This window comes from Notechis scutatus, chromosome 2, assembly GCF_049901735.1.
Source record: "Notechis scutatus isolate UNSWTSFEM ecotype Mainland chromosome 2, rNotScu1.2, whole genome shotgun sequence".
NCBI lineage: Eukaryota > Metazoa > Chordata > Lepidosauria > Squamata > Elapidae > Notechis > Notechis scutatus.
Genome location: NC_142010.1, coordinates 27,981,912 through 27,998,166, shown reverse-complemented (window position 1 = coordinate 27,998,166; position 16,255 = coordinate 27,981,912). Strand labels below are relative to the sequence as shown.

Below are 16,255 nucleotides of genomic sequence, written 5' to 3'. Positions count from 1 at the left end.
AATTTCTCATCTCTTCCCAGCCCTACTCTCAAGATCTGTTTGATATTTTTCCCATAATTAAAAAAATTGGGCATTTTGATAATAGATAGAACAGCTGAACTTCAACACATCTTTTAACATGCACTGTCATCAAAGTGCTTTGGATTAGTTCATTTCTACAAGTTTTCCAGTGTCACCCACTTTCCTGAGTGGAGATGGTCCCCTCTGGACAAGGAATGCAATCAAAGCAGCAAACTGGCTCTCCTTCTCGAGCCCGCTTGACAAATCCAGGATGACAATTTTGCACACATTTGGACTGAGGCAGAGACTAAGCAGAAAAACAAGGAACACCAAAGAAAATATGTTGGGACTCACTATCCACAGAAAATTGAGGTAGACAAGTCAAATAGCCTTTGGGCTTCAGTGCAAAATACCACCCAACTGGATTGGCCCATATCACTTGCTGAAATTTTATAATTAAACTTATTTTAAAAGATTTATTAAATATTGTTGCATTATAGTTACTAAAATAGAAAAAAAATTGTGATGAAAGAACTAACTTCTTACCAGTTAGGTTCTAGAATAGTTTCTTTTAGTCTATGTCATATATTGCCAAGCTGCTCCACTTTGAAAGTAGTCAAAAACCACCTCCCTGTTATCCCAGTTAAGATATAATTATCCCAGTTTAGATTACAAAGGAAAAATTCAATGCAAATTAATGCTGTCAACATTAAAAGTGACTTTCTTTGTGTATTTGTACATTTATTTGCTAAATTTATATGACTGTCATGCTGATAAAAATTACTACCAAGTTTCTAGTATTGTAATGAGTTGAGATGCAGCTCAGGCAAAATGTAAGTACCAAACTGGTCGTAACACCGGTTGAATCCCACCCCTGAGTCTAAGTGCTATTGCTATTACTATTGTTAAAAGTCTGTAGAGATTCTCAATCCTCCAAAAGGTACTCAAAGAAAAAAAACCAGATAAACCTTCAAGTGCTTCAATAACCCTCTAAAAGGATGCAAATTTACCAGTTGTCTGCAAGGAATATAAACCCTTCCATTCCCCACTGTGTCCCATCAGAGCTGAAGGAGATTCTTGGATGAGAAGCAAAACATCTTCAACAGAAGAAAACCCATTTGCCTCCTGAAAAAGCACCTTTGGGACAACCGTGACCTGGATGGACTGAGACTCTCTACAGAACTGAAGGACACATTGGTCAATGCTACTGAAGTCTCCCAAGCCACTTTAAAAAATATATAAGGATTTTACACACACACCCCCGCTTCAACTCTTAGCGAAGCTCATCCTCTTTGGTGACTCAACTTATCCCACTTAAAGTGGCCCATAAAGGCATCGGAAAATTAAGAATAGTCTCCAATATTTTCCCCACCTTGTTGAGCAACTTTAACCGTGAAAGGGCATCTTCCCTGATAGTAAGTCTCTGTCTTTCAAAACTCCCTAGTTGCTCATGGATGGGTTCCTCATTGGGGAGAAAAACCCAGCTCATGATGTCCAGATCTGCCTTGACCTCTCCAGTTTGGTCCAAGTACATTTTAAAGCCAGAAAGATTGCAAAACTCATTCTTCTCCAGAAAGGGATGGAACTAAAATAGAAACATACAGGAATTTAAAATAAGAAAACTTTGTTTTTTAATCCCACATGGTTGTTTCATATTTGAAACTTCCTTCTAGAGTTGTCTAACTTGTAATTATGCCTAGATGGGAGAATTAAAATGTATCAATATCTTCAAAAGATGCAGTAGATTGACAAAATAAATAATTGGTAAAAATGTTCAATTATAAGAAAAATCCTAGAGCAGGTTACAAACAAACAAACAAACAGAGAGGTTATTCATAAACTACTTGAAAAGAACAAGGTGGTTGCTACAAAGCATGGATTTGTCATTAAGTAATTGGTCAAGCTAATCTTCTCCCAGGTATACCACATGAGCTAATTCTACTTTATCATAAGGCTACATTAACAGAATCTCACAAGTCTGAAAGTGCTTATCTCCCAACAACTCATTTTTAAGTCTGAAAACTTAAGGGAGGATCCTTTCCAAGTTTCTTTGTCTACCCTTTATGCAGCTATCATCTCCCCACCTCTTATCTTATCATTCCTGGGCAGCATCACTTCCTTCATCACCAATGTCATTCCCACATATTATTAAACTTCCTTAATAGATTGTGGGAATGCTTCTGATATAATGTGATTGTAGTGAATTATTAAAAACTTCCTCCTGAGTAGGAATTTAGTTAGTCAAGAACTGGATGGTGTGATAATTAAGTGGATAAAATCTATTTGTAAAATTGTATTCATTTTTTTTCAATGTTCTACATAAAATCGAGTAGTCATGAATATATTAGCCCAATCCATTGATCATCTGTTCTGCTACATACAGACAAAAATGACAAATCATGACTTTTTAAATAAAGGATTTATACCAACTCATAGGCAAAGCTATTTTGAAGCCTATTCAAAAATATTAATTTCAAATATCACTTTCTTGATAGAAGGAAATGCATAAATGTAATCTAGTAGTAAAAAATATCTGCATTGTAGCAATTAGCGGTTAAGAAATTAAGGTATCCTGCTTATGTAAGAGGGATTACAATAGCATATGTAATTAAAGAAATAAAAAGAAATGGAAACAACAAAATGAACTACAGGAAAAATTAAAAAGATTGGAAATAACCCTGCAAGAAAAACTGCAAAGTGATAAAATTAGAAAAGAAAGGGATTTAGTTAAACATAAATTGAATTTGTTAAACCAGGAGGAATATGCCAAAAAAAAAAAAAAAATTGGTTAGGCAAAATTTCTTTGAACAAGCAAGTAAGCCAGGAAGATGGCTAGTTTATAAATTAAAAAAGGAAAGGGAAAAGAAATTAATTCAATAATTATATGATGAAAATGGGATCCCCCCAAATCTCCCAGAGGGAAAAAAAACATATTGTACAAAAATATTATGAAAATCTATACAGATGGGATCAAATCGAGAGGGATAAGGTAGAACAATATTTGAAAGGGAAAATTTTCAGAAGAAAACAAAGAACTTTTAGATAAGGAAATAACACAGATAGAATTAGAAAAAGCAATTACTGAACAGAAAAACAATAAAACGCCAGGTCCAGATGGGATTCCGGGAGATTTCTATGAAGCCTTGCGAGAAACAATGCAACCATTGCTGTTAGAATTGTACAACGAAGCATTATTAAACAAAAAACTACCAAAGTCATGGAGAGAAACATATATATCACTGATAGTGAAAGAAGGTATGGACCACTCCCAAATTCAGAATTACAGACCAATCTCATTGCTAGATGCTGACTATAAAATACTTATGACTATCATGGCAGAAAGATTGAAAAAAAGTTTTGAATGAAGTAGTACATCCAGAACAAAATGGTTTCCTCCCAAAAAAGACAAATTAGGAATAACACCAGGATAGTAACGAATATTTTGGAATATTATGAAGTGCATCCAGAGAAACCAGTAGCACTGGTTTTTCTGGATGCACAGAAAGCATTTGACAATTTAAATGGGGAATTCTTTTTGCATCAGATGACAGAGATGAAATTTGGACTAAATTTTGTAGAAATGATAAAGGAAATTTATTCAAATCAGAAAGCCAGTGTAATGGTCAATGGGGACTTCACAGAAAAATTTCACATAGCTAAAGGAGTGAGACAAGGATGTCTGATCTCACCTCTGATATTTATACTTGCAATAGAGGTTTTATTAAATCAAACTAGAAATAAAGAAGAAATTACAGGCACTAAGATAAAAAAGGAAGAGTATAAAACACAAGCATTTGCTGACAATATGGTATTTTTTTGTAGAAAATCCGAATGAGGTTGGGAAAATATTGCTAAATGAAATAGAGGAATGTGGTAGAGTAGTGGGTCTTAAAATTAATAAAAGTAAAACTAAAATGTTAGTTAAAATCTTTTAGACCATAAAAAAAAAATTAGAAAAAAAAACGTAACTTCAAATTACAAATAAAATTAAATATTTTAACTTAAATTAAATATTGGGTATTTGGTTATCAGCAAAATATTCGTCCATAAAAGAAGATAATTATGATAAGTTAATTAACCAAACAAAGAAGGATTTGGAAATATGGGGAAAATTGCAGCTCTCCTTAGTACGAAGGATTGCTGCAATAAAGATGAACTTGCTACCAAGATATTCCAGACTGTGCCGGTAAAGTTAAATAAAAAATTCTATGGGGTACTAAAAAAGTTGGTAACGAAATTTATATGGAAAGGTTAAAAGCATAGAATTAGACTAAAACTATTGCAGGATAATAGATACAGAGGTGGTTTCAGACTCCCTGATTGGGAGTTATGTCAACAGGCGGCAACATTAACCTGGATTAGAGACTGGATATCTTTAAGAAATAGGAGAATACTAACGTTAGAGGGACATGACCTGTGAGTTGGATAGCATGGCATCCTATTGGAGAGAAACCAAAAGACGTACTCACATGTTAGGGAGGCACTAATAGAGATCTGGCGTAAAATTAAATTAAAACATTATATTAAGATACTGAGTTGGCTTTCAACTATGGAAGCAATGTTCAATCCAAATACCATGGATATTTCTAAAATGATCAGGTACAACCAATTATTGGATAAACAGGGGAACCTAAAAATAAATTAAAAATTGAAGGAAGAAGGAATCAGATTAGATTGGTGGCCCTACTTCCAGGTGCAAATAAAATATAAAAAAGATAAGGAAGAATTTGGTATAGAATTAAGCCCCCAACAGCTCGATAACATTTTATTAAGACCAGAAGAAAATGGAATATCCAAAATTTACAACTAACTCCTAAAATTTGATACAGAAGAAGAGGTAGTAAAACAGACAATGATTGTATGGATGAAAATTTTTTGATATAACATTCAATTAGAGGATTGAGAAAGACTTTGAAAGAGAAATTATAAACTAACAATGGCAGCTACATATAGGGAAAATCTTTACAAAATGTTTTATTGTTGGCATCTAGCACCATCGAGATTGGCCAAGATATATCCAATTTGAGTCCAATATGTTGAAAGTGTAAACTAACAACTGGTACCTTCTTTCATATGTGGTGGTTGTGCCCCAAAGTCAAAAAATTCTGGAATAAAATTAAAATTTGCTTGCAAGAAATAACAAATTAAAAAATAGAACTCAAACCAGAAATGTTTTTATTAGGGATAATTAGAGGCAAATATAAAAAAGAAATTGAATATCTTATAAATGCAGATTCTGACAGCAGCGAGAATAGCTTATGCTCAAAATTGGAAGCTGGTGGATAATCCCATGGACAATATGTTAATTAAAAAAAATTATGGATTGTGCGGAAATGAATAAGCTTACTATGGAGTTGCAAGAGAAGGACAAAAAAGAATTCTATGTGGTCTGGGAGAAATTGTGTGCTTGGATAGACAACAGGAATAATAGATAATGTATAAGGTAAATATGAACAATCTATATGTGTATATACTGTAGATATGAATAAGGGAAGATGGGAAAAACCGATGCTACAACGAATTGCAAAAATTGTAAACATGATTTGTGTTTCTTTTTAAAATTTGTAAAACTATAATAAAAATTATTTTAAAAAAGAAGAAATTATGGTATCCCATATAAATACAAATAGATGGAAGATACTAAGTAGATGTTGTAATTTTTCTGATAGTATTATATATGGATCCTACTCACTGATAATAATATACTATGGTAGTTGTAATAGAGCAATTCATGGTCCCCTTTAATTATTGTCTTAAGGCAAAGTCTGGGAGCCATCAGTCCTAGTCCTTTCCCTAGTATTCCTGCAGATAGGAGGGAGTGGATTAGATGATTTCTGGAGTGCCTTGAAATCTTTGAAAGTAAAATTTTATGATGGTGATCACAAGCCTGTACATACAAGAATATATTAAAATCCATGCTTCTTTTTTTAAAAAGAAATCATGTTTACTATCTATCTATTTATCTATTTAACTATTTATCTATTTAATTATTTATCTAGCTATCTAGTTATCATTTATATATCATAATATCATCTCTATGGAATATTATGCCCCCAGCAGTTAGATTTGCCTAACTTATTGGTCTTTTGTAAGCACTAGGAAGCTGAGAAGGTTCTTCTTCCTCTCATATTTATTGCTTCTTCAAAGGAACTAGCTTTGATGCATCCTTGTCTGGACCCCATACCTGCCATGGCTGCAGCCTTGAAGCCACCAACCTCTCCTCGCTTGCCTTCCTTATCCACCTGGATCTGGATGAATACGCAGAACTCAAGGCATGGGCCAGAGTCTTAATGATACTGTAAGCATGGTGATCATTTGGTATCGGGATGCTGTTTCTTTTTTCTTGGGTCTCCAGTGGTGCTTTCTGGGTGCATTTTCTTCGACCCTTGACAGAAAAGAACGGCCTTGAAAAAGAACAGTAAAAAGACTGGTCTTGGAACTGAGGTGGTACAAAGAAAACTGATTCAAAGGCATCATCCTTAGATCTTTCTTTATCCTTGACACTAAAGTTCCAAATACTATGGACATATTTGAAAAGACTGTGCCTTTCAAATGCCCATTTCACAAGAGGTGAGAAGATCCAGACTTTCTCTTCAATGGGTCCTGGCAAATTTTCAAGTGTCAAATGGAAAGAAATGAATCTGTCCACAAAAGAATCATATTCTTTGAAGTGAAGAAAGACATTGACTTGTCTCCACTTAGAGAGGGCATTCCTGAGTGGTGCTGTATTTATAGTCATTGACAATCGTTGTGATACAACAACACAAATTCCATTCCTGTCAAGCACAGGAGCAAAAATCCTCATGAAATTGTCTCCATTTTCTGTGTCTGAAACAAAGAGACCAATCAAGGTCCATCTGAAATGGAGGAGAAGTTGGATAATTCCTGGGTACTGGATTCCTTCTTTGGGCACCATCCGGTGGAAAAAGTGGAATTGATTTTTCTCAGTAAGATCTGCTGAACCACTTGCAAAACTCATCTGAAAAACCAATAAGGAATGCTGTATTATAATTGGGTGTCAGATCAAGTCCAAAATAGTACCTTTTAATAAATCCAAGTTGGTTGTCAAAGACATTTTAGTGTAATTTATTGCTGATTAGTCTTTTGGCCATATCAAAATACAGACTATAAAGAGCAGAACCAGACCCTTGATAAAAATAGAATAAAGGAAACAATTTAAATCAAAAGAACAATGCTAAAGAAAATCATATTTCTGTATCGCCCCTATGATTTACTGTCATAAGATCCAGATATCCTCATTTCAACTGAACTATTTTATTCAAATAAATGGAATTATTAAATATAATATTTTTGTATTCTGACCACACAGGAAATGTATTGTTTTAGCGCACCAACGTGCCTACCGTCCCTGTCCTATTGTTTCTCTTATTCTTCTTTTATTTTTCTTATATGTACCCATTTCATGTATTCACAACTATGTATTCACTTATACTTATTATCTTGTAAACAATTGGCAAATCAAATAAATAAAATAAATAAATAAAAATAAGGATCTGAATAGGATATTTATTTAATGGGCATTCCAAGATACTGATCACTCTCTTTGTTTTACTTTTGACATTCAAATAATAGTTCTGTTATGTCCTATATCTCCGGAATTCTACAAATACAAGTCTGATCATTATAAGGAACTTGATTTAATCTTCTGTATTTAAAAACTGTGTCCAGCTGCTCAAATATTGTTAAAGTAAATACTGTCCTATAATATTGAATTATCTGTGCTTTGGAATACTTGGTAAATTTTCAAAGGTACAATTTAGCTAATCATTTTTTTCAGTGTGTTAGCTTTCCTGAGTATAGAATAAATCTTTCTCTGCTTAGATACCCTCAATTCTTTGTGCATCAATCTTTTTAGCTCTAGTTGTACAAAACACAGAGAAATCAAAGTTCTAATATAATTTGTCAGTTGTACAAGCCAAGAGGACTTTAAACGAAATTTTATCTGTTCTAACAAAAACAGATTTGGGGGTCTGTCAGGGTTTTTTTTTTTTTTTCAGCTTTAATTTTACACTAATAATTATTTGCCCTGATTTTAGATAATGAACCAACTGCATAAATTCCCAATTAGGCTCTGAGGGCATCAGTTGAAGTCCTCATAAGATACTTCTCAGATGCCAAGATTGCGTTTGTTCTAGAAGTGATATAGCAATAGCACTTAGACTTATATACTGCTTTACAGTGCTTTAGAGCAGAGGTTGCCAACCTTTTGGACCTCAGAGACCACTAAACTCATAATTTTAAATCCCGTGGACCAGAGATCCAAAAAAAGTCTGCAGGAAAATTCCCCACTCCATTTTCCTACCGATCGATCATTCTTTATTTGGGATCGCAGGATACCATCTCCAGCTCCGTTCTCAGGGTGGAGCGAGAGAGAGAGAGACTTTTGGTTTCATGCAAGGAAAGCAGCAGAAGCAGCAGAAGTCTTTCTTTTTCTCCCCCAAATTCTGCCAGAAATGAGTCTTTGTGAGACTTGTCGCACTGGTGCAGCAGGATGCCTTGCAGGGTCCCAAAGACTCATTTCTGGCGGAGTTTGGGGGAGAGAAAAAAAGACTTTTGCTGCTTTCCTTGCGTGCAACCAAAAGCAGAAGAAGAAAGAAGTAGAAAAAAGCAACCCGGTGGCCAGACAAGGTGAGTGGGGCAAATCCCCTCCTCCGCCCTTTCCCCCCTCCCCTCACTACCTTGTGTTCACAATGCAAGTGACGCAAGCCTTGTATTCCTATGGGCCATGTGGGCGATGTAGCCTTATGTTCTTGTGCAACCTGGATTAATTGCTTTGGGGGTGACATTTCTCTGCGGACCACCAAAATTTTCTTGCGGACGACCAGTGGCCCCCGGCCCACTGGTTGGCAACCACTGCTTTAGAGCCCTCTCTAAGCCATTTACAATGTCACAATATTGCACCCCTCATATTGATTTGAAGCCCCAAACTGCAGCTCCATGTCATTCCCTCCAGGTTGATAACTAAATTTGGTGACCTTGGTATTAACACTACTCTTTGTAATTGGATACTGGACTTTTTGACCAATAGACCACAATATGTCAAGTTGAATAATTCCACTTCATCTACTATCACACTAAGTACTGGCATACCCCAAGGCTGTGTGCTGAGCCCCTTCCTGTTCTCTCTCTTCACCTATGACTGCAGGCCTGTGTATGACTGTAACACCATTATCAAGTTTGCAGATGATACTACAGTGATCGGACTCATCAACGATGACAATAATTCAGAGTACAAGGAGGAGGTGCAGTGCCTAGCCACGTGGTGTGCTGACAGTAACTTATTACTTAATACTAACAAGACCAAAGAGCTCATTGTGGACTTCAGTAAAAAGAATGGTCACACACACTCTCTTATATACATCAATGGGAGAATGGTAGAACGTGTCACCAGCTTCAAGTTCCTGGGGATCCACCTCTCTGAGGACTTGTCCTGGCAGATTAACATCACTAGTCTGATTAAGAAAGCTCACCAGCGCCTCTTCTTCCTGAGATTACTGAGGAAGAATCACCTCTCCTCAGCTATTCTGACTAATTTCTACCGCTGCACAGCCGAGAGCATCCTAACTAACTGTATCTCAGTTTGGTATGGAAATAGCACTATAAAAGAAAAAAAGGCATTACAGAGGGTGGTGAAACCACCCAACGCATTATAGCGATTCCACTTACTGCCATTGTGGACATTCAGAGCAAACAATGTCTGCATAAAGCCCACAGCATCATTAAGGACCCCTTCCATCCAGCCCACAAACTGTTTACTCTTCTTCCATCTGGGAGGAGGTTCAGGTGCCTGCAATCTAAGACCAGGTTAGGGAACAGGTTTTACCACACAGTGGTTTCCTTGCTGAACTCCTCAGTTCGTTTGTCCCCACACATATGCTGATGTTTCCCTTGATAATATATGATGTATTTTGTATAATTCTCTGTGCATTTGTACTTATATTCAATGTGTCCATAAACATTTTGTACAGTTGTATACGTTCATATATGTTCAGTCACACTTATCCTTGTGTGCTTGTGTACATACATTTTGTTGTGTTTCCACTGACATATTCATAGATGCCTTGCATATTTGCATACATATATTTATATTTTACTGTTGTTTTGCACTTCTGGTTGGATGCTAACTGCATTTCATTGCCTGTATCCATGGCAATGACAATAAAGTTGAATCTAATCTAAATCTAATCTAATGTAAAAGAATCAGTCTAACCTTGGCCTTATATAAATTTATAAATTACTAACTAAGACTACGGAAGACAGATATCTATGATTTTCTTTATTTTTTTCTGTTTTAGCAGTCCTTGCTTTAAGTGAATCCCTTTGATAATAAGGAAGCCAAGATCCAGTCTCAGACCAAAATAACCTTGATAAAGAAATGTGTTAATAGTCATCTACTGCTATGATATAATTTTCCAAATGACAAAACTTTTTAACTTATCTGATTTATTAATACTGAGAGCATTATGATGAGATTAGGAGTCTTATCTTTTATGTAGAGAACAAAACTCAACTTTAGAGTATAATAACAACATATCATAACATATCTAAAAAGAGACCATATTAAGTTTGTTCTCTTTTAGTGTAATTGCAAGAAAATGTATAGGCATACTTTAAAGAGGTGATATTGGGAAAATACATTGCACTTTGTAGGGAAATGGAAATTTATATAAAATAAGGAAAATACCATTATTTTCATAAAGATTATTTTTATTCATATGTATGTATGTATGTATGTATGTATGTATGTATGTATGTATGTATGTATTATTTATCTTCCTTATAAAAAAAACAGCTCTTGAATTCCATAGAGTAAACATGATTGGATCTATTGCTCACTCACCATCATTTCACTCCCTTTAACAGATAGAGAAACATGCACACAAACCTGTGGGACCTTGTAGGGGCCTACTACTGTTGACATCTGGATGGAGATGTCCCTGTCAGCTGCATCAAGAAGGGCCAAGATGTTGTCTTTCCTTCCACAGCTGTAGTTGGGAACATTTGCTTCTCCAATTGAGAGCATGTCCAGCAAGATATCTGAAGTGCCAAGTGTGTTCAAATAGTTGTCATGGATGTTGGAGCCAAGTGTGAGATTGTGCAGAAGCTGGGGATTCCTATTTACAACTTGAAAGGCAACAATATACTGGAAGATTGTAGACTGGTCAGTAGATGTAGTACTGTAAAAATATTCATGTTATTGTCATTGTCATTAACAGAAACAATAAAACATGTTATGTATTCCTCTTTGTCTCAAAAAATCTATTTAGAGCAATACTGATTCACAGTCAGAGGCCCCTCCTATCACCATTTAATTTTTATGAGTGTTGAGAATATGAAGATAATCCTCCACCAGGGTTAAGAATCACATATGCAGTAAAATTATTATTTATAACATTTCTAATTTTCATTTCTTCAATAACCAGCATTCAATATCATTCAATAATTAAAAGTAGAGCCATCATAAAATGAAGACTATGTTTCATAAAAGTGATCCAGAGAAGAAACTCTAACCTTCATTTTTGTAAGGATCAGGCTTTGAATACCAATGAGTGGTTATAAAAATATGGAAATGGGCTGCGCAGATGCAATTAAAACCCTTTCAATAATTACTATAAACAAAAGTCGGTATTCAACTGATGGATGAAGGACTGGATAGGGAGAGGAAAATAACCTCGACGTGTTTCAGATATTTTTCTGCCACATCTTACAAAAAAGAAGATAAAAAGGGAAGCCACAGAAATCAAAACAATTCAGGAAATTAAACAGGTCCTGCAATATGAGGAAAATATGAGGAAAGAAAGAAGGGGTTAGAACTGCAAATGGAGGGAATGCAACTCTGTCACACTGAATGACTTACTAATGAGACTGTGTATAAGGAGCCACATTGAAAGGAAATGTTAAAAGAGATATTGATGTTGCAGTGGTGACTACATTAATGAGATGGTCTCCTGGCCTGTAATAGCTCCATGGCTTTGTTCTATCTTCCTCCTCCAAACTTAGCGGGCACTTCATTCTAAGCTTCCCACAGACTGGCTGGAACACCAGCAGCATCAAGAACAGAATCAGGAGGTCCATAATCCATAAGGCTGGGACATCAAAGTAGCACCAGAAGCAGAACCATAAGCCTGAATCTATCCCCTTTCTTTTTCTAAACAAGAGCAACAGAAAGAATTAGAGGAATTCAAAGCAGTCTCACAAGATGGAATGCCAGTGGCTTTCCCGATTCAAAAAGACATACCCAGCTTCACCTGGAAAGGAGAGAGGTGCATTTAGGATCCCAGCCTCTGCCTCTATTAAAATTGTGCCACACACGGTGTAACCCGAGGCATTTATCCTCTTCTGATGCAAGATCCCTTCATATGTTGCTACAGTGTGATGTTTACATCAAAGGCACTCACTGGAGAAGAAGCAGAAGAGGTCTCAAAGACTAGAATGATGATCACTATAATTTACAATAATTTTCTTCTAGGAATCTAAACTTCTATGGGGCCCTATGTGCAGAAGGATAACTGGAAAAAAAAGCAAAATTGTGACAAACCATAGACACTGTTCTGTTGTAGTTGTGCTCCTTCCTGTCAGGTCTTGTCCAGAAAGTAGTGCTTGATGAAGATAATTCAATACCCAGGTAACTGAACTTCTGCTGTCCTTCAATGTGATATCTTGTTTCCAGAGACTGCTGGGGAAGGTCGACCAGAACTATGGAGTTTGATGCTAGTCTAGATTGGTGACATTCTTCTAACACCAAACAGTACAGGTAGTTCTTGACTTACAACAGTTCACTTAATGACTGTTCAAAGTTATAACAGCACTGAACAAATTGACTTATGAACATTTTTCACACTTCTTTTTTTTTTGTAAAAAATTTATTTGGATTTTCACAAAACATATTACAAATAAAATCTCTTTTTTGAGAGCAGCATGATTCCAGGTTATCACATCTCCATACAGACATAATCTCAATTACATATTCATCTTTATATTCTATTTCATATCTTGTCACTATTTTATCATTTTATCAGTAATTTTCCCCTTCCCTTACTTTCCTCAACCTTATTTCTGATTATCTCATTCCTTTCTAATTCAATTACATATCTTTTTCGAAATTTCTATATCTTTCTAATCATTATATTTGTACTTTTGTCTGTCCTGCTTACAATTTCATACATTCTTTTTCCATCATCGTCCTGAAACGGAAAAGAAAAAAAAAACAATTCCCTCCCCTTCCAGGCATTAAAAAGCAAGGTTTCCCCTGTGATTACCAAATAGAGTGTATCACCTTTATATCTTATAGTTGTCATCCATTCAAATCTCATTTAACATTTAATTTATACATTATGCAATTATAACATTCAGTTTCTAATATTTCTTTTATATCATATAACTCTTATCAACCGAATTCCGCTTGGTACTTTCCCTTAAAAATACACACTGAATTCTTAAAAAAGAAATATATATATAACAATAATGAATAAAATGGTTATTCTATTCAAATTCATCCTGACAACTTATATTGATTTCATTATAAATCTTTTAGATTTCTTTTCAATTATATTTTATAAATCGTTAAGAACAATTAAAGTATTTCCATTCCTTCCTCTTATTCCCTCTTCTTCTACTTTTGTTCCCTTTCTCTCTTTATTTCATTAATTATTAACAAACATTCCATTACATAATAATACCAGGTTTGTCTTTCACTTTAATCACCTATATTTCATATTTTCTTGCTCATTACTATTTCTAATATAACAATACTGTCTCTTGTACCCTTGCAGAATCCTCTCTTTCAATTTATATTTTTAACTATTATCTCTATGTCTTTTAAATAGGCTAATACCTTTAATCCTTGTATGTTGCCCCTGTTTCTTTATTTCCTGTTTCTGTCCCTTATAACTTCTTTTCCTTTTTAACTTTCCCCTCTTTTTCTCACCATCCTTTCTGTCCCCCTGTATCTCTGATTCTCCCTTCTGTAATCCTCTCTTCTGCTTCTTCCTAGTATTATCTTTACTTTTCAAACTATCATTTTTTTAGTTGTTTCCTCAGATCTTGGGTTCTTTACTCCCTTTCCCCATTTTCCCATTTTACCCCACATGGAATTGTTTGGTCATTAAAGATGGCTTCTTCTTTGTCCAGCCCTTCTTGTTCTTCAAGCATTTCTTGTTGTTTTTCATAGTTCAAAATCTCCATTTCTAAGAATTGAAGTGTGAAGCCAAAGGATCCTCCTCCCTCTTGCGACTCTTTTTTTCATTTTTTTAAGTTCCATTTTTAGTTCCTCGAGGAGTACTGCCATTTTAAGCACTTTTAAACAACCACCTGATTAATTTTAATTCAGACCACTAGAAATCCAACTCCCAAAATTCCAAAAATCACCAAATAATCTAAAACTTTTTCTTCTTACTTCTTTTTTCCCTTTTCCCTTTCCCGGGGGCTCTCTTATCTTGTAACCAAGTTTCAGTTACAATGCTGTATAGTCCAGTTTATTGTCTACAATTCCATTGAAATCTCCCATCATAAGTATATTAACATAGTCCAGTCCAATTATTTTCATGTGTAATTTTTTATAGAATTCTTCTTGTTTATCATTCAGGGCATAAATTGCAACCAAGAGCGTTTTTGTATTATTATCCACTATTTCAACCATTAATACTCTTCCATCTTCATCAGTATAAATCAGTTTTGCTGGAATGGTTTCTCTAACGTACAAAACCACTCCTCTTTTCTTACAGTTAGTCAGAGAAGTAAATATTTTCCCTAATTTTGATCGTGCCAGTAATTGTTCGTGTTGTTTTTTAATGTGTACTTCTTGTAGACAAATTATATCAAATTTTAGCTTCTCTAATTTGTGAAAAGTTTTTCTTCTTTTGGTAGCTGAATTCAGTCCATTTATATTCATGGAAATCAGTTTTTTTTCCTCCATGGTTATGCTTTATATTTAGGTCTAACAGCTCTCGTGGATCTTACTTCACGTTGTTCTTTGGTCTCCACTTGTCCACCTATTGCGCCTTCTTCTTTTCCCGTTCCCATTTGGTCCTCTTCAAATTCAGTTATGTTAATATACTTATGATGGGAGATTTCAATGGAATTGTAGACAAAAAACTGGACTATACAGCAAAAGCAACACGACAAAATAGGAAGACTCTCCCTAAATCCTTTTTTAAAATGACAGATGAATTAAACTTAAAAGATACATGGAGAGAAAGAAATGCTAAAATTCAACAATATACTTTTTATTCCAATAGACATTTATCATGGTCCAGAATAGATATGATTTGGACATCAACAGAATTATTATCCAATATTCAAGAAATAAATATTGAAACAAGTACATGGGCAGACCACAATCCAATGACAATTAAATGGAAAGGACAAAAAAGAAGATCTAGATGGACATTAAACAATACTATTTTAAAGGAAAAAAACTTTACACAATGGATGGAAAAAGAATTGGCCTTCTTCTTTAATGAAAATAAAAATGAAGATACTTCAATACAGAATGTTTGGGATACAATGAAGGCATATGCAAGAGGATTAATAATAGACTATACAAAGAAAAAGAACATTAGGAAGAGGCAAATGATTAAAGCTTTAGAAGATGACCATAAAAAACTGGAAAAAGAATTACAGAAAATGCCACAGAAAAAAGATGTTAAACTCAAAATGGATATAATCAAACATAAAATGGATCAAGTAGAGAAAGAAGAACTGGCACAAAAAATTAGAAGTGCTAAACAGAACTATTTTGAAGATGCAAATAGGCCAGGTAGATGGTTAGCATATAAATTGAGAAAAGAGAAAGAATCAAGGAAAATATTACAGTTAATAGACGATCAAGGTCAAATTTGTTATGGTAATAAAGAGAAAAAGGCAATTATTCGAGATTTCTATGGACAATTATATAAACAGGAGGATCTTGATGAGGAAAAAATTAAACAGTATTTACAAAATGCTAACCTACCTAAGATATCTGATGAAACTGGGAAAATGTTAGAAAGTGCTATAACAATGATGGAACTAACCGAAGCACTTAACAGACAGAACAATGGAAAAGCACCAGGACCAGATGGTCTCCCGGCAGAATTTTATAAAACATTACAAGAATCGTTGAGCACTTCACTGTTAGAAGTCATGAATGAAGTTATGATAAACAAGAAAATACCTAAAACATGGTCAGAAGCTTATATTACGCTTATCCCAAAAGAAGGGGCTGACCCATCACAAATTAAGAACTATAGACCTA

General features: G+C 34.7%; 1 protein-coding gene across 1 annotated transcript in view; it reads right to left on the bottom strand.

The window, feature by feature from the left end:
* Positions 1-1,300: 1,300 nt before the first annotated feature.
* Positions 1,301-16,255, bottom strand: part of LOC148131971 (vomeronasal type-2 receptor 26-like) — a 67,102-nt gene continuing 52,147 nt past the window's right edge. The window contains exon 5 of the mRNA XM_087954164.1: positions 1,301-1,585. Within this exon, the coding sequence (XP_087810290.1) occupies positions 1,301-1,585 (285 nt within the window). The remainder of the gene's footprint in view (positions 1,586-16,255) is intronic.